Source organism: Bos javanicus, chromosome 3 (assembly GCF_032452875.1).
Source record: "Bos javanicus breed banteng chromosome 3, ARS-OSU_banteng_1.0, whole genome shotgun sequence".
Classification (NCBI taxonomy): domain Eukaryota; kingdom Metazoa; phylum Chordata; class Mammalia; order Artiodactyla; family Bovidae; genus Bos; species Bos javanicus.
Genome location: NC_083870.1, coordinates 101,102,028 through 101,125,758, shown reverse-complemented (window position 1 = coordinate 101,125,758; position 23,731 = coordinate 101,102,028). Strand labels below are relative to the sequence as shown.

Genomic DNA, 23,731 nt, shown 5'->3' with positions numbered 1-23,731 from the left:
AGCAAAACAGAATCAATATATGAAAGATGACAAAACTGAGATATTTATTAGAAACAGCAAATAACAGAGCTGTGTTAACCTTTACGAAAATAAAGTAACTATTCTATTCATAAGGCTCAAAGGTAATAGAGGAACTTACTGCAGGATTTTTATCAAATAAAACAAATTCTCTTGCATAAATTAGTGGTTCCTGGACTTATTTAAGTTATGGATCCCTTTGAGTATCAAATGAAAGTTATGGACTGTCTTCTCTGAAAAATGTCCATATGCATTTGTAAAGTCTGAAAATATTTCAGGAGTTCCTGGATACTTGAAAGCCATTTACAGGTGCCAGGTTAAGAATTCTTTACTTAAGTCATGTTTATAAAGGTAAAATGACATCTGTCCAACCCATGTTAATTTAAAAGACAAAAGTCACTGACCAAAATGCAGTTAAATAAGTCACAGTCTTTAACTTATTTTTAAGTAATTTTATTTATTTATTTTTGGCTGTGCTGGGTCTTCATTGCTGTGCAGGCTTTTCTCTAGTTACACTGAGTGGCAGGGTTACTCTCTAGCTGAGGTGAACAGGCTTCTCACTGTGGTGCCTTCTCTTGTTGTAGAGCATGGGCTCATTAGTTGCAACTCTCAGGCTCTACAGCACAGGCTCGATTGTTGTGGTGCATGGGCTTAGTTATTCCACCGCATATAGGATCTTCCCAGATCAGCAATCAAACCTGGGTCCCCTACACTGGCAGGCAGATTCTTTACCACTGAGCTACCAGGAAGTCCTAACTTATTTTAATTACATTATTATACAAGAAATACATAATAGGTTCTTGCCATAAAATAATTCAAAAAATTCAGATTAAACTAAATTTCCTCTTGGTTACCACCTATTCCCCTTTCTCTTCATAAATATTAATTATCAGTTAGATATAACTCCTTTCAGACTTTTCCAATGCCTTTTCAAAAATGCATGTACCTATTAAAATGTAGAAAATTATTTTGGATAAAGTACATTAAGAATTAGCATTTAAAAAGAAAAAAGGATGGATACTAGTGATTTTCCCAATAGAGCTGTGTTAACCTTTACGAAAATAAAGTAACTATTCTATTCATAAGGCTCAAAGGTAATAGAGGAACTTACTGCAGGATTTTTATCAAATTTTTATAGTGTTGCTGAGATGACTTTTTCATATAACTCTTTCCTGAAATCACTACACCCATTTTTTTTTTTTTTTCAATCTGACCCACAAGTTCCAAATCTGGTTTGGAAAAAGCTAGTGTATAAATCAACCAACAAATCAATTCATCCAACATCTACTAAGCACATTCCATGTAAATCACTGTGCTATGGAATAGTAGATCCCAAGCATTTAAACCTGCAGAGCTTATAAAACATGGAGATTCCTGAGTCCTATTCCAATCTTAGTTAACTAGGATTTACACAGGTGAAGCCCCAGAATGCATTCTGCCAAAGTTCCTCAAGTGACTTAAGTATAAAGCAGCAGCACTGAAAATTACTATTATGACAATCAAAGAAATTAATAAGATGTTTTTGATTCATTTCCACAAAGCTTCTTAAAAGTCCATTATGAAATCAGCTAGGTATTGTCCTGGATGCTGAAAATATTATAGAATACAGTCATTGCCCTAGAAGTCCTTACAGACTGGAACAGAAAATAATACCTAATTATAAATAAGCATAACATAAGCTGAAAGGAGAAAGTGCTTTAGTGAGTGGGTCCCCTCACTAAGATGTATGCTCCATAAAAGCAGAAACTTTGTTTTATTCACTGCTGCATCTCCAGCGTCTAGTTTTCAGTTCAGTCGCTCAGTTGTGTCCGACTCTTTGCAACCCCATGAATCGTAGCATGCCAGGCCTCCCTGTCCATCACCAACTCCCGGAGTTCACCCAAACTCATGTCCATAGAGTCAGAGATGCCATCCAGCCATCTCATCCTCTGTCGTCCCCTTTTCCTCCAGCCCCCCAATCCCTCCCAGCATCAGGATCTTTTCCAATGAGTCAGCTCTTCTCATGAGGTGGCCAAAGTATTGGAGTTTCAGCTTTAGCATCAGTCCTTTCAATGAATACCCAGGACTGATCTCCTTTAGGATGAACTGGTTGGATCTCCTTGCAGTCCAAGAGACTCTCAAGAGTCTTCTCCAACACCATAGTTCAAAAGCATCAATTCTTTGGGGTTCAACTTTCTTCACAGTCCAGCTCTCACATCCATACATGACAACTGGAAAAACCATAGCCTTGACCGCTGCTGCTGCTAAGTCACTTCAGTCATGTCCAACTCCGTGAGACCCCATAGATGGCAGCCCACCAGGCTCCCCCGTCCCTGGGATTCTCCAGGCAAGAACACTGGAGTGGGTTGCCATTTCCTTCTCCAATGCATGAAAGTGGAAAGTGAAAGTGAAGTCACTCAGTCATTTCCGACTCTTAGTGACCCCATGGACTACAGTCTACCAGGCTCCTCCATCCATGGGATTTTCCAGGCAACAGTACTGGAGTGGGGTGCCACTGCCTTCTCCCAAACATAGAATACTCGATGACATAAATCAAAGCAAGATCCTCTATGACCCACCTCTTAGAATAATGGAAATAAAAACAATAGTAAACAAGTGGGACCTGATTAAACTTAAGAGCTTTTAAACAGCAAAGGAAACTATACGCAAGGTGAAAAGAGCCTTCAGAATGGGAGAAAATAATAGCAAATGAAACAACTGACAAAGGATTAGTTTCCAAAATATATAAGCAGCTCATAACAACTCAACACTAGAAAAACAAACCCAATCAAAAAGTGGGAAAAAGACCTAAACAGATATTTCTCCAAAGAAGACATACAGATGGCTAACAAACACATGAAAAGATGCTCAACATTGCTCATTATTAGAGAAATGCAAATCAAAACCACAATGAGATATCACCTCACACTGGTCAGAATGGCCATCATCAAAAAATCTACAAACAATAAATGCTGGAGAGGGTGTGGAGAAAAGGGAACACTCTTGCACTGTTGGTGGGAATGTAAATTGATACAGCCACTACGGAAGACAGTATGGAGATTCCTTACAAAACTGGGAATAAAACCACCATAAGACCCAACAATCCCACTCCTAGGTATATACCCTGAGGAAACCAAGGTTGAAAAAGACACAAGTATCCCATTGTTCATTGCAGCACTATTTACAATAGCTAGAACATGGAAGCAACCTAGATGTCCACTGACAGATGAATGGATAAAGAAGTTGTGGTACACATACACGATGGAATATTACTCGGCCATAAAAAGGAACACATTTGAGTCAGTTCAGATGAGGTGGATGAACCTAGAACTTATTATACAGAGTGAAGTGAATCAGAAAGACAAAGATAAATACTGTATTCTAACACACATATATGGAATCTAGAAAAATGGTACTGAAGAATTTATTTACAGGGCAGCAATGGAGAAACAGACATAGAGAATAGACTTATGGACATGGGGAGAGGAGAGGAGAGGGTAAGATATATGGAAAGAGTAACATGGAAACTTACATTACCATATGTAAAATAGATAGCCAATGGGAATTTGCTGCATGGCTCAGGAAACTCAAACAGGGGCTCTGTTATCAACCTAGAGGGGTTGGATGGGGATGGAGATGGGGGAGGTTCAAAAGGGAGGGGATATAAGTACACCTATGGCTGATTCATGTTGAGGTTTGACAGAAAACAACAAAGTTCTGTAAAGCAATTATTGTTCAGTAAAAAAATAAATTAATTTAAAAAACTTTCCATTCCCCTCCCCCCACCCCCCAGCCTCTGGTAACCTCTTTTACTTTCTATCTCTATGAATTTGCCTATTTTAGGTAGCTCATATAAGTGGAATCATATAATTTTTCCCTATTGTGTCTGGCTTATTTCACTTAGGATAATGTCTTCAGGGGCTTCCCTGGTAGCTCAGATGGTAAGGAATGCTGAAGCTGAAGCTCCAATATTTTGGAAATCTTATGTGAAGATCCAACTCCTTGGAAAAGACCCTGATGCTGGGAAAGACTGAAGGCAAAAGGAGAAGGGGCGACAGAGGATGAGATCATGGGATGGCATCACCAACTCAAGGGACCAGAGTTTGAGGAAACTCTGGGAAATACTGAAGGTCAGAGAAGCCTGGCATGCTGCAGTCCATGAGGCTGCAAAGAGTCAGACATAACTTAGCAAATGAACAACAGTATCTTCAAGGTTCATCCATGTAGCATTCATCAGAATTCTCTTCCTTGTTAAGGCTGAATAATAGCAAGCTGTATGTTTATACCAAATTTTGTTTACCCATTCATCTGATGTTGGACACCTGGGTTGCTTATACCTTTGGCCAACTGTGACTACTGCTGCCATAAGGGGAGTGTACAAACATCTGAGTTTCTGCTTTCAATTCTTTTGGTTATATACCCAGAAGTGGAACTGCTAGATCCAATAATTTTATGTTTAGTTTTTTGAAGAACTACCATATCATTTTCCACAGAAGCTGTACCGTTTTATATTCCCACTGGTGATGCACAAGTTTCTAATTTCTCCATATCCTCACCAACACTTGTTATTTTCTGTTGTTTTTTTTTTTCTCTTTATAATAGGCATCCTAATGGATATAAAGTGATGGCCCACTGTGGTTTTTGCATTTTCCTAATGATTAGTGGTGTTAGAGAAGACTCTTGAGAGTCCCTTGGACTGCAAGGAGATCCAACCAGTCCATTCTGAAGATCAGCCCTGGGATTTCTTTGGAAGGAATGATGCTAAAGCTGTAACTCCAGTACTTTGGCCACCTCATGCAAACAGTTGACTCATTGGACAAGACTCTGATGCTGGGAGGGACTGGGGGCAAGAGGAGAAGGGGACGACAGAGGATGAGATGGCTGGATGGCATCACTGACTCGATGGACGTGAGTCTGGGTGAACTCCGGGAGTTGGTGATGGACAGGGAGGCCTGGCGTGCTGCGATTCATGGGGTCGCAAAGAGTCGGACATGACTGAGCGACTGAACTGAATGATTAGTGATGCTGAGCATCTTTTTATGTGCTTATTGGTCATTTGCGTCCCTTCTCTGAAGAAGTGTTTACTGAAGTCCTTTGCCCATTTTTCAATCAGGTTGTTTGCTTTTTGTTGTTGAGTTGTAGAAGTTCTTTACATATTCTGGACATTAATCCCTTATCAGACACGTTGATTTTGAGTAGCTAGTAGGGTATCCGTTTAGAAATAAATGGCAACCCACTCCCATATTCTTGCCTGGAGAATCCCAGGGACGGAGGAGCCTGTTGGGCTGCCGTCTGTGGGGTCACGCAGAGTCGGACACGACTGACGCGATTTGGCAGCAGCAGTGGGCAAATACACAAGCTGATCTTGAATTCAAGAGGGAGAAACAATGATATAGACTTAATAGTCAAATTATTTGTAATAAAGTATTTTCATGTATATGAGTTTATTTAGAATCTCACAAAAATTCTGATACTTTTACAAATGAGAAATCTCACGCAGATCTCCTGACTACAAATCCTAAGATTATTTGGAAGTGCTTCAGGGATCAAAAGGAAAAAGCTGGCCAAGCTGACTGAGTTCTGGGCCCTATCCCAATTCCCAAAACAGCTCAAATTTTCCTGCTGCAAAAACTGGAATATCATCTAAGATTTCATTTGAAAATAAGTGGAGTGGCTTAAAACAAATTTGAGACCACTACATTATATGATGCTAACTTGTTATTCAATCGATAAATCATGTCTAACTCTGAGACCCTGTGGACTGCAGAATACCAGGCTCCTCTGCCCTTCTGGAGTTTGCTTAAATTCATGTCCATTGAGTTAGTGATGCTATCTAACCATCTTATCCTCTGCTGCTCTCTTCTCCTTTTGCCTTCAATCTTTCCCAGCAGCAGGGTCTTTTGCAATGAGTTGGCTCTTCGCATCAGTTAACCAAAGTATTGGAGCTTCAGTTTCAGCATCAGTCCTTCCAATGGTATTCAGGGTTGATTTCCTTTAGGACTGACAGGTTTGATCTCCTTGAAGTCCAAGGAACTGTCCAGAGTCTTCTCCAGCACCACAATTCAAAAGCATCAATTCTTCGGTGCTCAGTTTTCTAACTTATATTCATAAAATAGTAATTGAAGATATAGAAATAAACAAGACTGGTTAATTAGAAAACTTGGGCAAGATGGTGGTCCTACTTTTGTGGAGTAAGAGAATAAAGAAGAAAGGTAGAAAGAAAACCAGAATGGTGAAGTAAAACAAAAATCTAGGAAAAAGTATTTTAAAAGACTATAGAAAATTCTATATAGAGGTCATAAAGGATGAGGACTGAAAAAAGGATACTATGTCTGGCAATCATGAGGTCACTGGTAACCTTTAAGAGATCAATTTTAACATAGTGAGTGAAAGCAGAAGTCAGATTGAAAGGCTTCAGAGGTGGCATGAAGGTTAAAGGAAAGGTAACAAACATGGACTACCTCAACAATTTTGGTACAATAATAATAGAGAATGAATATTTACATAATACCTAGTAAGAGTTAGGCTCTGTTCTAAATACTTAACATGTTGATTTATCCTCAAAACAATTGTTGGTCCTAGAGGAGGAAATGGCAACCCACTCCAGTATTTTTGCTGGGGAAATCCCAAGGACAGAGGAGCCTAATGGGCTACACTCCATGGGGTCACAAAGAGTCGGACAAGATTGAGCATGTACCACCACCACCGTGGCTGGGGAAACTGAAATGTAGTGAGGAGCCAGAATTCCGAGGCTACCTGCTGTATGGTCTCTACATATATGTGATAATATATATGACAGAACATGCGAATTACATACCAGTAAACAGTATAATAATATTGAGAGTTTAATCTATAGAAAACTGAATTACTATGTTGTATACCTGAAACTAATATAAAATTGTAAATTAACTATACTTTAATTAAAAATAAAAATAACAATGTAATACTGAGTGAGAGAAAAGATCAGCAAAATTATTTTTTCACAAGAGGGAACCATGACATGGGGAAGGGTTTTATACCACTAACATCAGTGTATGTCGGTGATTCTTGACAGTCCTGTCAGTTTACCAGGTATTGATAGATTTAAGCAAAATAAAAACAGGATGACTTTTCCTGAATGTATTAATGCTACCAGCTTCCATTCAATAAGACCATAAATGAGTAGGGAAGAGATGTAATTATCTCCAAGTGCTTTTAAAGGCATAATACATTTTCCCGCTGATTACAGAATGCAGGATAATGAATGGATGGATAGACCAAAATCTATTTTACTGATTAGCTCTATCATATATTTGTACCTTAAAAAAGCAATAATTTTTTTAAAAGATCCTATGAAGATATAATAAAGTTATTCTAAAGACAGAAATCTGTAAAATTTATACTGAGGGAAAACAAAAATCTGGCAATATTTCTGTCATCTTCCTGCCTGCTAATGTCACCCCTTTGAGTCAACTATGAACTAGAGTATTACAGGGCAGAGAAACGTTAATTAGAAGGAACTTCATGAAGGATCAATCTAACCTGTAAGCGATAAATAATGTCTTCAATCTTTATTGTACTGTTATACATAATTTTAATATTTTTATAATTGAAGTTATATTAAAATAGAGTAATTTATCCAGCTAGCCCCATTTCTCTAGTTAATCACTTTCTACTCTTTACCTCCGCAGTAACTACCTCTATTACTAGAGAACATTGTGTTAAATGCTATTTTAATGTGTATCCTATACTAAACTATACACTCCTTAAATACAGAATTTATGTTCTATTTTGCACTGAGTACTTTAGAATGTTAAATGTTAAGTTTTGCAAATGAGTGAAGGAGTGAACAAACATGAATAAAATTATATGTTGGTGTTACATTTATACGAGTATCTTTTGATGGCAAGAATTTATACACTTTTGCATAGGACCTTTTCAAAACACAGACAATCATTTTTTAAGTGAAAGAGAATAAATTTCCTTGAGATCGATTAATAAACCTGAAGAGAGACAGAAAAAAACAGGCTGAAATAGAAAAGAAAGTTGACATAGTCCAAAGCATTTGTGTAATAAATATTAAATAATGTTTTGATTTTCTACAGTAAGTTTAAAAACACTGAAAATACTAATAAAGGTGATCATTTTTCTAGAACAGTGTTTTTCAACCCTGGCTGCACATAAGACATCTAGGAGCTCTTTAAAAATTCTGAGGATCAGTCCTCATTCTCAACAGACTTTTAATTAATTTAGGGTGAGTCCTTGGCACTTTCTTTAAAATCTCTCCAGCGATTTTAATGTGAAATCAACGACTGGAACCTACCATTCTTTCCTTTAAAACCAATTTCTGAGGCAAATTTTACATTCAATAAAATTTACTAATTTTTTTGGAGTGTAATTGTTTTACAATGTTGTGTTCGTTTCTGCTGTACAACAAAGTAAATCAGCTATATCAGGTTTCAGAGAATCTCTTAGGGTCAAGTACTTACTCAGTCTACAATTTCCCACCTACATAAAGATGGCAACATATGTAGTTCTTAGAAGCATAGGCTTTGGTATCCAACTTGGGTTTGTAGTCTAAGATAGGAAAATACAAAGTATTTTGGAATGATTTCCACCCAAAGTAAGTAAATAGTTATTTACTGAGCTTTACACAAAACAAGTGACCAAATATCCAATGAAAAGAATCAGAAACTAGTTAATAAGCTTCATTGGTATTTTTAAATCTATACAATGTTTTAAAAATCAAAAACATCCAGAAATTACATTTTGCCAGTATATCTTCTAGGCTCCCATTACATACAAATAAATAAAGAGAGATTTTCATATTATCTAAATATTTTTAAATTATATAACAGCTTGCTCATTCATTCAATAAGCATTTACTGAGTATCAATTTAAGGCATATCACATTATATAGTCTAAGAAGGAGAACAATTTTTCTCAATACTGAGAACCAAAAATTAATCAGTTGGCTATATGGGATTATGAAAAGTATCAGAGAAATTTATCATATGATAATATAATGCTAAAGCTAATATTAAAATGAGTGTGATTTCGTCAGTATACCAGCTCCATGACAGGTTAAAAGTGGCCAAGAAGCATGTTGCCTATATGAAGAAAGAAATAAGCCTATATATAAACCACAAGGTAGAAAATTTACATAATAGTAATCTGGAATGGACTGTAATATATTTCTAATATCACAATTCCAAACCATATTAACTTGGGGTTTGAAAAAAGTTGGGCTTCCCTGGTGGCTCAGATGGAAATGATCCACCTGTAATGCAGGAGACCCAGGTTTGATCCCTGAGTGAGGAAGATTCCCTCAAGAAGGGAATGGCTACCCACTCCAGTATTCTTTTTTTTTTTTTTAATTGGAGGCTAATTACTTTACAATATTGTAGTGGTTTTTGCCATACATTGATATAAATCAGCCATGGGTGTATAAATGTCCCCCATCCTGAACACCCCTCCACTTCCCTCCCCATCCCATCCCTCAGGATCATCGCAGTGCACCAGCCCTGAGTGTCCTGTCTCATGCATCGAACCTGGACTGGCAATCTATTTCACATATGGTAATATACATGTTTCAGTGCTATTCTCTCAAATCATCCCACCCTCGCCTTCTCCCACAGAGTCCAAAAGTCTCTTCTTTGTATCTGTGTCTCTTTTGCTGTCTCACATATAGGGTCATGATTACCATCTTTCTAAATTCCTTATATATGCATTAGTATACTGTATTGGTGTTTTTCTGACTTACTTCACTCTGTATAATAGGCTCCAGTTTCATCAACCTCATTAGAACTGATTCAAATGCGTTCTTTTTAATAGCTGAGTAATATTCCATTGTGTATATGTACCACAGCTTTCTTATCCATTCATCTGCCGATGGACATCTAGGTTGCTTCCATGTCCTGGCTATTGCAAACAGTGCTGCGATGAACATTGGGGTACACGTGTCTCTTTCAATTCTGGTTTCCTCAGTGTGTATGCCCAGCAGTGGGATTGCTGGGTCGTATGGCAGTTCTATTTCCAGTTTTTTAAGGAATCTCCACGCTGTTCTCCATAGTGGCCATACTAGTTTGCATTCCCACCAAAAGTGTAAGAGGGTTCCCTTTTCTCCACACCCTCTCCAGCATTTATTGCTTGTAGACTTGACTTTTTTTTTTTTTAAACTTTACATAATTGTATTAGTTTTGCCAAATATCAAAATGAATCTGCCACAGGTATACATGTGTTCCCCATCCTGAACCCTCCTCCCTCCTCCCTCCCCATACCATCCCTCTGGGTCATCCCAGTGCACTAGCCCCAAGCATCCAGTATCGTGCATCGAACCTGGACTGGTAACTCGTTTCTTACATGATATTTTACATGTTTCAATGTCATTCTCCCAAATCTTCCCACCCTCTCCCTCTCCCACAGAGTCCATAAGACTGTTCTATACATCAGTGTCTCTTTTGCTGTCTTGTACACCAGGTTATTGTTACCATCTTTCTAAATTCCATATATATGCGTTAGTATACTGTATTGATGTTTTTCCTTCTGGCTTACTTCACTCTGTATAATAGGCTCCAGTTTCATCCACCTCATTAGAACTAATTCAAATGTATTCTTTTTAATGGCTGAGTAATACTCCATTGTGTATATATACCACTGCTTTCTTATCCATTCATCTGCTGATGGACATCTAGGTTGCTTCCATGTCTTGGCTATTATAAACAGTGCTGCGATGAACATTGGGGTACACGTGTCTCTTTCCCTTCTGGTTTCCTCAGTGTGTATGCCTAGCAGTGGCATTGCTGGATCATAAGGCAGTTCTATTTCCAGTTTTTTAAGGAATCTCCACACTGTTCTCCATAGTGGCTGTACTAGTTTGCATTCCCATCAACAGTGTAAGAGGCTTCCCTTTTCTCCACACCCTCTCCAGCATTTATTATTTGTAGACTTTTGGATCGCAGCCATTCTGACTGGTGTGAAATGGTACCTCATAGTGGTTTTGATTTGCATTTCTCTGATAATGAGTGATATTGAGCATCTTTTCATGTATTTGTTAGCCATCTGTATGTCTTCTTTGGAGAAATGTCTATTTAGTTCTTTGGCCCATTTTTTGATTGGGTCATTTATTTTTCTGGAGTTGAGCTGTAGGAGTTGCTTGTATATTTTTGAGATTAGTTGTTTGTCAGTTGCTTCATTTGCTGCTTGTAGACTTTTTGATAGCAGCCCTTCTAACCAGCATGAGATGGTACCTCATTTTGGTTTTGATTTGCATTTCTCTGATAATGAATGATGTTGAGCATCTTTTCATGTGTTTGTTAGCCACCTGTATATCTTCTTTGGAGAAATGTCTGTTTAGTTCTTTGGCCCAGTTTTTTGATTGGGTCATTTATTTTTTCTGGTATTGAGCTGCATGAGCTGCTTGTATATTTTTGAGATTAATTCTTTGTCAGTTGCTTCATTTGCTATTATTTTCTCCCATTCTGAAAGCTGTCTTTTCATCTTGCTTATAGTTTCCTTTGCTGTACAAAAGCTTTTAAGTTTAACTAGGTCCCATTTATTTTTGCTTTTATTTCCATTGCTTGGGGGGCGGGGGTCATAGAGGATCCTGCTGTGATTTATGTCAGAGACTGTGTTGGCTATGTTTTCCTCTAGGAGTTTCATAGTTTCTGGTCTTACATTTAGATCTTTAATTCATTTTGAGTTTATTTTTGTGTATGGTGTTAGAAAGTGTTCTAGTTTCATTCTTTTACAAGTGGTTGACCAGTTTTCCCAGCACCACTTGTTAAAGACATTGTCTTTTCTCCATTGTATATTCTTGCCTCCTTGGTCAAAGATAAGGTGTCCATAGGTGCAAGGATTTATCTCTGGGCTTTCTATTTTGTTCCACTGATCTATATTTCTGTCTTTGTGCCAGTACCATACCGTCCTGATGACTGTAGCTTTGTAGTGTAGTCTGAAGTCAGGCAGATTGATTCCTCCATTTCCATTCTTCTTTCTCAAGCTTGCTTTGGCTATTTGCCACTCCGGTATTCTTGTCTGGAGAATTCCATGGACAGAGGAGTTTGGCAGGCTACAGTCCATGGAGTCGCAAAGAGTCAGCCACAACTGAGCAACTAACACTTTGGAAAAAGTTAAGACATGGTTCATATGCTTTCAGGGTTACCTATTTCCTTTTTTGTTTACATCTTAATTTATTTCTGTACAAATTAAAGATGCACTGAAAAATAAACCAATAAGAAGAAATGAGAGGTCCAGAGCAAGGGCATTCCAGGCTGGGAGCAGTCAAGCCTGGTCATGATCAAGCATAGCCCTTGTCCTGTCCCAGCCAGTCTGAGTTGGAAGATAAGTGTCAGCCACTCTGTTGATACCAAAGCCCAAGTGATGCCCCAGAAGGAGAGTCAACTCCAGCCACTTCTGCCTAACTCCTCAAGAACTCCCAGCTTAGAGAAACAGCATTTCCAGTGGGAGTTCAGAGTGGGACATGGGTTGGCTCTGTGAGGAATTAGAAGTTGATGATCAGGCTCCCTACAGAACTATTTGGTGTTGGGGTCTCTCCAGCTGGAAAGAAGGATGGCACCTCTCCCAGGTCTTAATTTATTTTGCAAGTCAGTTATCAGGCTTATTCATCTCTGACAGTGTGCCTCTATCCAGTGGGTGATCACCAATCATTGCAGGAGACAAAAAGAATAGTGAAAGCAGAGTGAGAAAGCTAATTGACCACCCTAAGTAACTGTGACATTGCAGCTGACTTCTAGACCCAAAAGAGGACCAACCATTTTTCTCTTCATCACCTATGGTCTATACCCCAGCTCTAATGCATGTGTATGTTTTATCCCTAATATAGGAAGTTGTTGCTAACGGTAAGCTAAATGAGCAGCCCCTCCTCCTGTACTAATTCTGGGATCCCCACTTCTTCCTGCCTGCCCCTTTCTTCTTAGAGGACAGTCCAAAAGGCCACATAAAATTGCCAGGGTCTTGGTACCTCCAAATGCCCCAAGAGCAAATCATACAAAGTAAACTCAGAAACTACATTCATTACCACAGAATTAGCAGGAAAAAGAACGTACAGTGAGGGGATACGGGCATAAGTAGGACATGACAGAGTGGTAGAATTCTTAATTTCAGAAAGAAAGTGCCTCCTTAAACCTCTCCCTCCCAGCAAAGAGACTGAGGTAAGCTTACAAGACTTACAAGATATCCAACTGTCCTTATTTCTCTGCTCTCCTAGGGTTCTTTCTGCAAGCTGACCTAGGACTCTGTTCTGTTTACTCACTTGCTCTACATCAGTAGCTGCAGAACTTCCTTATGTATATAACAGAGAAAGTCCATACACGGGGCCCTCCAGCTCAGGCTCTTGTCTCCCACCAGGATGAGCTTGAACAGCTTGCCCTCCTGTTTCTCCATGATAACCTCATGCACTGCCATCTCTATGCCCTTAAACTATCAATGAGGTCTCATACTTTCATGTACAGTGTATTGTGCAGAACTGGCAGAACACTCAAGCCACTGGTGATCTGACTGAAGGAGATGCTGAAAAGGATCTGGACAACTGAGGGTTACCTATTTCTATAAATGAGTTATAAACGGTGTTCATGAAAAAAAATCTGACAGTAATCTGTTCATCCACGTGTGTATGGCCTGAGTGCTGTAATGCACAGTCATCATTTTTTATAATGATAAAAAGCTTACAGGTTTAACCTTTAAATGACCACTTATCTATCAAAAAAGTTCTACATGTATTAAAAATATTAAATAATCAATCATGCAAACTGAGTCAGTTAAACTGAAATAATGCTTATCTAATAAAATAGATGTGGTGATATCTAATTAAAGCCATATTCAACATATAAAAGTTTAAAATTCACATGAAACTATGTTATACAATAAGAAACAAGCATCAGAAGCTGTTATGAGTTGAATTGTGTTCTCCCAAGATTGACAGGCTTCCCCAACGGCTCAGAAGATGAAGAATTTGTTTGCAGTGCAGGAGAAGCAGGAGATGCAGGTCGATCCCTGGGTTGGGAAGATCCCCTGGAGGGGGAAATGGCAACCCACTCTAGTATTCCTGCCTGCAAAATTCCATGGACAGAGGAGCCTGGCGAGCTACAGTCCATAGGGTTGCAAAAGAGTCAGACACAACTGAGCAAGACTGATATGTTGAAGTCCTAATCTCCAGCACCTCAGAATGTGACCTTATTTGGAAATAGGGTCATTGCACATGTAATTAGTTAAACTGAGGTCATACTGGAGCAGGGTAGGCCCCTAATCCAATATGACTGCTGTCCTTCTAAAATGGTCATGTGAAAATACAGACACATAGGAAGAATGCCATGTGACAAAGAAGAGACTGGAGTTATGAAGTTGTATGTCAAGGAATGCCAAAGACTCCTGGCAAACCACCAGAAGCTAGGAAGAGGCAGGAAGGATTTCCCTACTAGTTTCAGAGGGAGCATGACCCTGCTGATACCTTAATTTCAGACTTATCACCTCCAGAACTGAGACAGTAAATTTCTATTGTTTTAATCCACCCAGTTTGTGGAAGTTTGTTACAATAGCCATAGGAAACTAAAACAGCATTTTCAGTATCTCTTGTATGTTAAGTTACTAATATTAATGTCTTTATTTTTAAAATTATTTTCTAAAATAACAGTAATTTTGACTTCTGGGAGAATCAGATCAGATCAGATCAGTCGCTCAGTCGTGTCTGACTCTTTGCGACACCATGAATCGCAGCATGCCAGGCCTCCCTGTCCATCACCAACTCCCGGAGTTCACTCAGACTCACATCCATCAAGTCAGTGATGCCATCCAGCCATCTCATCCTCTGTCGTCCCCTTCACCTCCTGCCCCCAATCACTCCCAGCATCAGAGTCTTTTCCAATGAGTCAACTCTTCGCAGGAGGTGGCCAAAGTACTGGAGTTTCAGCTTCAGCATCATTCCTTCCAAAGAAACCCCAGGGCTGATCTCCTTCAGAATGGACTGGTTGGATCTCCTTGCAGTCCAAGGGACTCGCAAGAGTCGTCTCCAACACCACAGTTCAAAAGCATCAATTCTTCGGCGCTCAGCCTTCTTCACAGTCCAACTCTCACATCCATACATGACCACTGGAAAAACCATAGCCTTGACTAGACGAACCTTTGTTGGCAAAGTAATGTCTCTGCTTTTGAATATGCTGTCTAGGTTGGTCACAACTTTCCTTCCAAGGAGTAAGTGTCTTTTAATTTCATAGCTGCAGTCACCATCTGTAGTGATTTTGGAGCCCAGAAAAATAAAGTCTGACACTGTTTCCACTGTTTCCCCATCTATTTCCCATGAAGTGGTGGGACCAGATGCCATGATCTTCGTTTTCTGAATGTTGAGCTTTAGGCCAACTTTTTCACTCTCCACTTTCACTTTCATCAAGAGGCTTTTGAGTTCCTCTTCACTTTCTGCCATAAGGGTGGTGTCATCTGCATATCTGAGGTTATTGATATTTCTCCCGGCAATCTTGATCCCAGCTTGTGTTTCTTCCAGTCCAGCGTTTCTCATGATGTACTCTGGGAGAATAGTTCTATACATTTTAACACGTATACAGATAGGTAGATAGATATATATGTATATTCATATAACCATCAACTCTAAGATACTGTTAATGTCTTGATTTTTAACAGCTGTTATTGAAACAAGTGCAATGAAACTGTTTCACACAGGCTTAAGTAAATTTCTAGTCCTTTCACTTCAAAATTTAGACTTTGTATTCACACTTCAGTAATACATTTTTAATTCCTAAAATAAAAATAACCTTTAAAAGTCTACTACCTTTAGTTTATTCATTGTCTTTAAAGCTCTATTATTGAGAAAGTCACCTTCAATAAGAATTCATCTAAAGTTTTGGAAAAAAACTGATAAATCACCATTCTTCACACGAAGCAGTCAACATAAAAGATACACACTGTTGCAACACTCATACCACTTACTGCTATCAGCTTTATTATACCCACAAGTATGGAGTTTTCCCTTTATCTTCTAGCACCACACTCATTATAAAAATTCACATCTCTCTCTTAACTAAGTCTGTTTTAAATTTCTAAACATTTACTATTCAACAGACTTTTTTTATTGCAGTGTAATTTACAATGTTATGTTAGTTTCAAGTGTAAATAAATTCATTTGTATCACTTTTCAGATTCCACATATAAGTTATACAATATCTGTCTTTGACTAACTTCATTCAGTGTGATAATCTCTAGGTCCATCCATGTTGTGGCAAATGATATTATTTCATACTTTTCATGGCTGAGTAATATTCCATTGTATATATGTACCACATCTTCTTAATCTATTCATCTTTCTCTAGGCATTTAGGTTGCTTCCATGTCTTGGCAATTGTAAATAGTGCTGCTACGAACATCGATGCCCAGGAGTAAGATTGCTGGATCATATGGTAGATCTATTTTTAATTTTTTAAGGAACGTCCATACTCTTCTCCACAGAGGCTGAACCAATTTACATTTCCACGAACAGAGTAAGAGGGTCCATTTCTCTTCACAGCCTCTATAGCACTTATTTTTTATAGATTTTTTTGATGATGGCCATTCTGACTGGTGTAAGGTGATATTTCATGATAGTAAAGCTGGGAGGGATTGGAGGCAGGAGGAAAAGGGGACGACAGAGGATGAGATGGCTGGATGGCATCACCGACTCGATGGATGTGAGTTTAAGTGAACTCCGGGAGTTGGTGATGGACAGGGAGGCCTGGCGTGCTGCGATTCATGGGGTCGCCAAGAGTCTGACACGACTGAGTGACTGAACTGAACTGAACTGAGCATCTTTTCACGTGCTATTAGCCATCTTCATGTCTTCTTTGGAAAAATGTTTATTTAGGTCTTCTGCCTATGTTTTTTAATTAGACCGTTTGTTTTTTTCATATTAAACTACAGGAGCTGTTTGTATATTTTTGGAAATTAACAATAACTTGAATATTAAGATATGTGTGTGAGGTACTGTGGTAGAAAAGGAAGGAGAAAATTCATTGCTTAAGAAAGAAAAAGAGCAATGTGATTTTAAAACCTGGTAAGTTTCTACTCTAAAAAATGTTACCACTTATCCCTTAAAGGTATGCAGCTGCTTTCCCTGCTGGAATATCTCACATATAAATTAAGTCATTTTTCCCCACATAGAAATTTTATTATGATTTTATATCTATTCTAACTTACAATGCTATACAGCTTTTTAGGTGAGGGTATCTTTTGTTCCTCTAAATAATATAGATTAAAAATAAATTACCTATAGAAATCAACACCAGCAATACTTATTACTGCTGCACTTTACAAAAGCTGTACTACAGAAAAATTACACAGATGTTTATTGATAATATATACACACTCATAATTATAAACTTAACTACTTAATGTGTAAGCTATGAATAACTTCCAGAAATGGATCTTTTTATTATTATTGACTTTGTAATTACATTTCTTTCACATAAATAGTACTTAGCATTGTGACTGTAGTCTTGAAGATTATCCACACACAAATAATGCCTTTATTAGAAAATGTGTAGGCTAAAACTATGGGGCTCAACTGTCAGAATATATGATAATTTCTGGATAAACATTTGTATAATTAAGATATACCAACACTGAAGGCCCCTGTAAGACTTTATCCAATTTTTGAAAATCTAAATATTCAAATAAATATAATATTTCTGCATACAAGAGAAAAACTATCAATGCTTCTTTTCCATCAATTAAGTTAGTTCTCCCTGAGAAGACACAATCCTCCTTTAAGTTCTACCAGACACGGAGACATTAATTTAAAATATGATGATGGGTCAACATCTTAAAATTATTAGTAAATTATAGTTGTACCATTCTTATACCATCTGCAGATTCCTGAGTAAGTATTTTCCCAAGGTTTATACTACAACTATTTCCATGGGCTCCTTAGACAGGTTAAAATGCAGATGCTTAAAACATCTGAACTCTATTACCTTCATAATACCGAGAGAACAGAAAGATCTATTCACAGAGCTTCAAACTTACAGATGTCCATGAAAAGACTAATTTATAATTTTCCCCTTTTAAAAGGAGCAATACCTCTGATTCAGTATTATCTTGTAAAAGAAATGTATCCTTTGAGCATAACAAGCTACAGTCCTCCCATTTCTTTATATCAAGCTGGGAAACTTTTAGTTCTAATTCAAAATTGGATGTTTTCTACAGAGCATTTGTGTTTTAACCAGTCCATGACGTCCCATTACCAGATTCCATGTGGAAAGTAATCAGAAGTTAATGAATATAAATACTCTTTGTACAAAGTCTTTGTTGTCTAATTTATTTTGTTTCAATTTTTTTCTTTTATGTTGTGCTTTTTTCTTTATTTTTAAATTTACTTATTTAAGTAATAAAATATTTAAAATACTTCATGTTTACCTTGTTTAAATTCCTTTATGAATCTTTGCTTTAAAAGAATGTTTAAAAGAAATACCCTAATTTCCCTTACTTCCTAAAGCATCAGCCTTCAGTAACTTTCCAATTCGGAGGTTTTAACTATGGCTTGGATATAGTAAGGAAATAAATAAGAATTTTTAATAGTAGCACTGAGTAATTATATTGAGGATTTTTTTTAAGTAACTTTATTTATTTATTATTTTTGGCTGTGCTGGATATTCGTTGCTGCTCGGGCTCTTCTCCAGCTGTGGTGAGCAAGGGCTACTCTAGTTGCGGAGCATGAACTTCTCAATGCAATGGCTTCTCTTGTTGCAGAGCACAGGCTCTAGGACACATGGGTTCGGTAGCTGCGGCTCCCAGGCTCTAGAGCACAGGCTCAGTAGTTATGGAACATGCACTTAGTTGCTCCAAGGCATGTGGGATCTTCCAGGATCAGGGACTGAACGCATGTCTCCTGCACTGGCAGGCAGATTCCTTACAGTGAGCCACCAGGGAAGCCCCTATATTGAATGTGAAGTGAAATTATAAAGTGAAGAACATGATTACTGTCTTGCTATATACAAATCATTTTTTTGCTTATCTCTTGGTAATACTTTTATAAAACCTATCATCTAGATTGTCACATACTCACATTTTAGGTTTAAGAGATGAGGAATGGTTCTCTAATTTTACATACTAAGCGATGGTTTGGGACTTCCCTGGTGGTCCAGTGGTTAAAACTCTGTGCTCCCAACATAGGGTAGCCATGTCTGATCATCTGGTGCGGGAAGATGATGCATGATGCAGCCAAAAAAATTAACGGTGGTTCATGCCAAGATACAGAACTCAGAATGATAAAGAATGGAATATTCTTCTCTTTCACCCTCACTAGCATAAATTAAAATCAGAAAAATAAAGATTACACAACTCATGTTTCTCAAATAGCATTACTTTAAAATGATTAATTCATTATCCTCCCTTCATCTATGAAATCCAATGTAAGAATCAGAAAATATGCTTAAATATATTCTTTATCCAGTCCCTAAAACTATCAGACAAGAGCTCATCATCCTAAGAAGCATGCCAACTCTCATAAAAATCTGATTTAAACATGACCTGGATCATTCACAACATCTGATTTCACTTACAACTTGACATTATAGTCATTTTCAAAATATATACTTCTTTAAAACTCTTCTTTCTCAACTGCCCCTTCAAAGTTTGAAAATTATTTCAAATACAGTATCTCTTACTATAAAATGACTACTTAAATTGAAACTTTTCAATTCAATATATTTAAACAAGAAACTTAAAAATTAATTGATATAAACTCATAAAAAGAATATGATCTACAGATGAATAATGAAATGCCCATATTCATTTTCATGCTTTCAGAATTAAAGCTGCACACCTTAATTACCTGTTATTCAATTCATTATTACAAATATGTACAGAAACACACAAAGGAATAGCCTCAAATAAACAAAACTTTCTCAATCTACCGTTTCTGTATTCTGACACAGGATAAATTTAGATAAATTTACATTTCACATTTGCAAAACAAATTGTGGTATATGTTGCTTTAAAAAGAAACAGGATTCAGTGATTCTCAATAATCAAAAGTAGGTTGCTTTATATGAAACACCACAATGTGCTACTCTTCAAATGGAAAAAAAAAAATTCAAATACATCAGTTTTACCTGGGGAGAAGAGAGCTAGATGTTTGGGGTTCCTGTTTATATGGGTTCCTGTGTCTGTTTAATTCTAAAAACAGCCTCTCTCCAACTCCTTTCAAAAATCAATATTTTTTCAGTAAATATGAGCATATACTGTACAATAAAACGGATAATGTGTACTTCCAAAGTGCTATAACAGTCCAAATAGAAAAAAAAATCAGTATTTAAATTTCCCCACATAGCAAGTCAATGTTAAACAATGTCATTTTTTCTCCTTTCTCCCTATCCATTCCACAAATCAGGACTACTGAATTTGTATATTTAATAAGATGAACAAACTGACTAGAAGCTCTAGAGCAATAAAAGAAAAAGAAATCACTTTCATTCCCCCACAAACAAAAAGATAAAACAAAAGCAAATATGAAGACTTGTTAAATGAGAAGCATTTGAAAAACCCAACGTGACCAGCTTTTGATTTACCCCAGTCTGACAAGGAAGACAGACCCCACCCCCACTCCAGATTGTGCCTTTTTTTTTTCCTTGGGTGGGGGTGTGGAGAAGAAGCTGTCACATTTCCATCTTCGGGTATTGTTAAGTCCACAGCCTAGATCCCCAAGTATCACTGGTCCAGGGGAAAAAAACATTAAAGCAGATAATTAAAACTGTCTGAAATGCACGGCATTTTGCTGAGATTTTTCCAATTTTTAAAGTTAATTATACCCAGCTTCAATCTGCAAAGACTAGATTGCCTTTGACAGCCTGTCCCTCAAACGTTCCCTGTAAGACCGCTTGCTCCAGATTCACTAACAGTTCGCTCCTCTCTAAACTTAAATTAGAAAAACGCATTTCAGAAATGATTACATCCAGAAAGCCATACTTCCCCATCCTTTTTGCTTTGGCGTGGGGTGTAGAACGAAGAATAAAAAAGAGATCTATTCGCTTCTCAAACAAAAAGAAATGGGGGTAGTGGAGGAAAGAGCAGCAGTGGACCTGACGAAATGTTGAGAAAAGTTTTTTATGTGACTAGTTTGTCCTTCGGCAGAGGATCGGGAGTTGGGCAAAAAGCCGGGGTCCTAGCTCAGGGCTTGTGCAAAGAGAAGGCACCTGCGGAAGAGGAGGCCGGGGACCCGAGAGAAGCCGAGCGAACACCTACCGACTTGCAGCACATTCTCCACGGAGCCGCTGTCCAGCAGACGGATGCCCCGGCGGAAGGGGAGCCCCTCGCCGCCACCGCCGCCGGCCACTCCAGCCCCAGAGCCCAGTCCGGGGGACGCCCCCGCCACGGCGGCCCCGGGGGCGGAGCCGGCCGGAGCCGCGGCCCCGGGGGGTGGCGGCGGCCCCTCCTCGGCCGGCGAAGCCCCCGCGGCGCCGCCAGCCGCGCCGGCGCCAGGGCCGCCGCGGTACTGGAAGCTGGAGTACATGCAGATCTCCCGCTCATTCCGCGGGAAGGACCAGTAGACGATGCGGCGCTGCACGGGCTCCGGGATCCGCTCAAAGCGCTCCTCCACCCGCTCGTACGCCCACTTTTCTGCCACCGTCTTGGCGGCGCAGTCCAGCAAGGACTCGGGCTGCAGGTGGGGGCGGGCCCCCGGAGGTAGGCAGCTGCCGCCGACGCCCCCCACCCCGCCGCCGGCCGCCCCGGGCGAACCGCGAGGGTGGTGAGCCTGTGGACTGGGCCACGAGCACAGGCGCTTGGCCGGAGAGACCGGCGACGGCGAGAGCAGTTCCTCTCGCTCACCTCCTTCCGCCATTGCTGGGGACTGACTGACTGACTGAGGCGGCGGCGGCGGCACCGGCTGCGGCGGAGACCCCGGCCACGGCCACGCGCCCCGCGCAAGCGCCCAGCTGCGGCACCGGGGGGCGGGGCAAGCAAACCCGCGAGCCGGCCGGCCCGAGTGGGGAGCCTGGGCCGGTCCTGTGCGCGCGCCGCGAGGGCCGACAGGGGCAGCCAGAGGACGAGCGGGAGGCGGCGCGCGCTGTCCGGGCCGCCGCGAGCGTGAGGAGGGACGGGAGCGAGCACGGGCTGGCGGCGCGCGCCAGGCGCAGACTGCCCAGAATGCGCACCGAGCGCTCGCGCCTGGCCGACTTCCACCTAGGGGACACCCAGGGACGAGGAGCGCCCGGCACCCGCGCCAGCCCGCGCGCCTCCGACCCACCTGCAGCCTGGAGGGAAAGGAGTGGACTGTGCGGCCAAGTGCAACGGCCCGGAGCGAGTATTGCGCGAAGCCGCAAAGTGCTAGGCTTGCAGGGCGGAGAAAGATAACTCAAAATCAAGGGTCCTCTGGTAGATGGACCAGACGGGCGACAGCCACAGAGGAGCGAATGATCTGGCAGAAAGACGCTAGGAAGACGCTAGGGGGGAAAATTGGAAAGTTCCATTGATGAAAACTCCCCTCACATCACAGCAATGTAGAATAAAGTCAGCGGTCCCCTCCAGAGCCAGGCAAAGTCGCGCCAGCCCCCGACTGGACAATGGGATGCCAAGATCTCACCGCCACGGCAGCTACAGCCTCTGGGGGTTTTGAAGGGTTTTAGAACCTTGCATCCTAGGAAACAAAACACTTTCGTGTGGTTTTTGGTACAATTCTCTAATCACCTGAGTCCAGTCTCAATTAAGGCTTTATATTTTCCTCACTTGGCTCAGTCTTCTGCACTTTCATATTAATTATAACAAGTAACACATATTTTTATATATTTGTGTAATGGTCCGTCAAGTCAAAGCTATGGTTTTTCTAGTAGTCATGTATGGATGTGAGAGTTAGACTATAAAGGAAGCTGAGCGCTGAAGAACTGTAAACTGTGGTGTTGGAGGATACTCTTGAGAGTCCCTTGGACTGCAAAGAGATCCAACCAGTCCATCCTAAAGGAAATCAGTTCTGAATATTCACTGGAAGGACTGATGCTAAAGCTGAAACTCCAATACTTTGGCCACCTGGTGAGAAGATCTGACTCATTTGAAAAGACCCTGATGCTGGGAAAGATTGAAGGCCGGAGGGGAGGGGGACAACAGAGGATGAGATGGTTGGATGGCATCACCGACTGGATGGACATGAATTTAATAAGCTTAGGGAGTTGATGATGGACAGGGAAGCCTGGCGTGCTGTAGTCCATGGGGTCTCAAAGAGTCGGACACGACTGAGCCACTGAACTGAACTGTAATGTTCAACTGCCTGTGCACTCCATGAGAGCAAAGATCATGTCTGTTTTCTTCTTGATAATTTATACTCTGACACAGCAACTTTACCACTAACTCCTCCATAAACAATACTGAGTTGTAAGTGACAGTATGTTGGTCAGTCAAGAAAACTTATTTCAGATTTGCAGACAAATTAATCTCTAAAACGTTAAAATGTTCCAAAAACTGTATTGAGAGTTCCTTGAATTGTGTTCTGTCTCCAAAATGAACAAGTTCTAGAGTGTAGTATAAAATAAGGATTAGAAAAGAGTAAATGACTGATGATGTACAGGGACCAAAGTAACTTGATTTTGCTATAATCTCAGAATTTAAAGGGGCTTCCCTTATGGCTCAGCTGGTAAAGATTCTGCCTGCAATGCGGGATACCTGGGTTTGATGCCTGGGTTGGAAAGATCCACTGGAGAAGGGGAAGGCTACCCACTCGTTCTGGCCTAGAGAATTCCATGGACTGTATAGTCCATGGGGTTGCAAA

At 39.9% G+C, this 23,731-nt stretch overlaps 1 protein-coding gene across 1 annotated transcript in view; it reads right to left on the bottom strand.

Moving 5' to 3' along the window:
* ZSWIM5 (zinc finger SWIM-type containing 5) overlaps positions 1 to 23,360 on the bottom strand; it is a 161,120-nt gene extending 137,760 nt beyond the window's left edge. Inside the window, exon 1 of the mRNA XM_061413081.1 lies at positions 21,217 to 23,360. Coding sequence (XP_061269065.1) covers positions 21,217 to 21,814 — 598 coding nt within the window. The 5' untranslated portion in view covers positions 21,815 to 23,360. The remainder of the gene's footprint in view (positions 1 to 21,216) is intronic.
* Between the last annotated feature and the right edge of the window lie 371 nt (positions 23,361 to 23,731).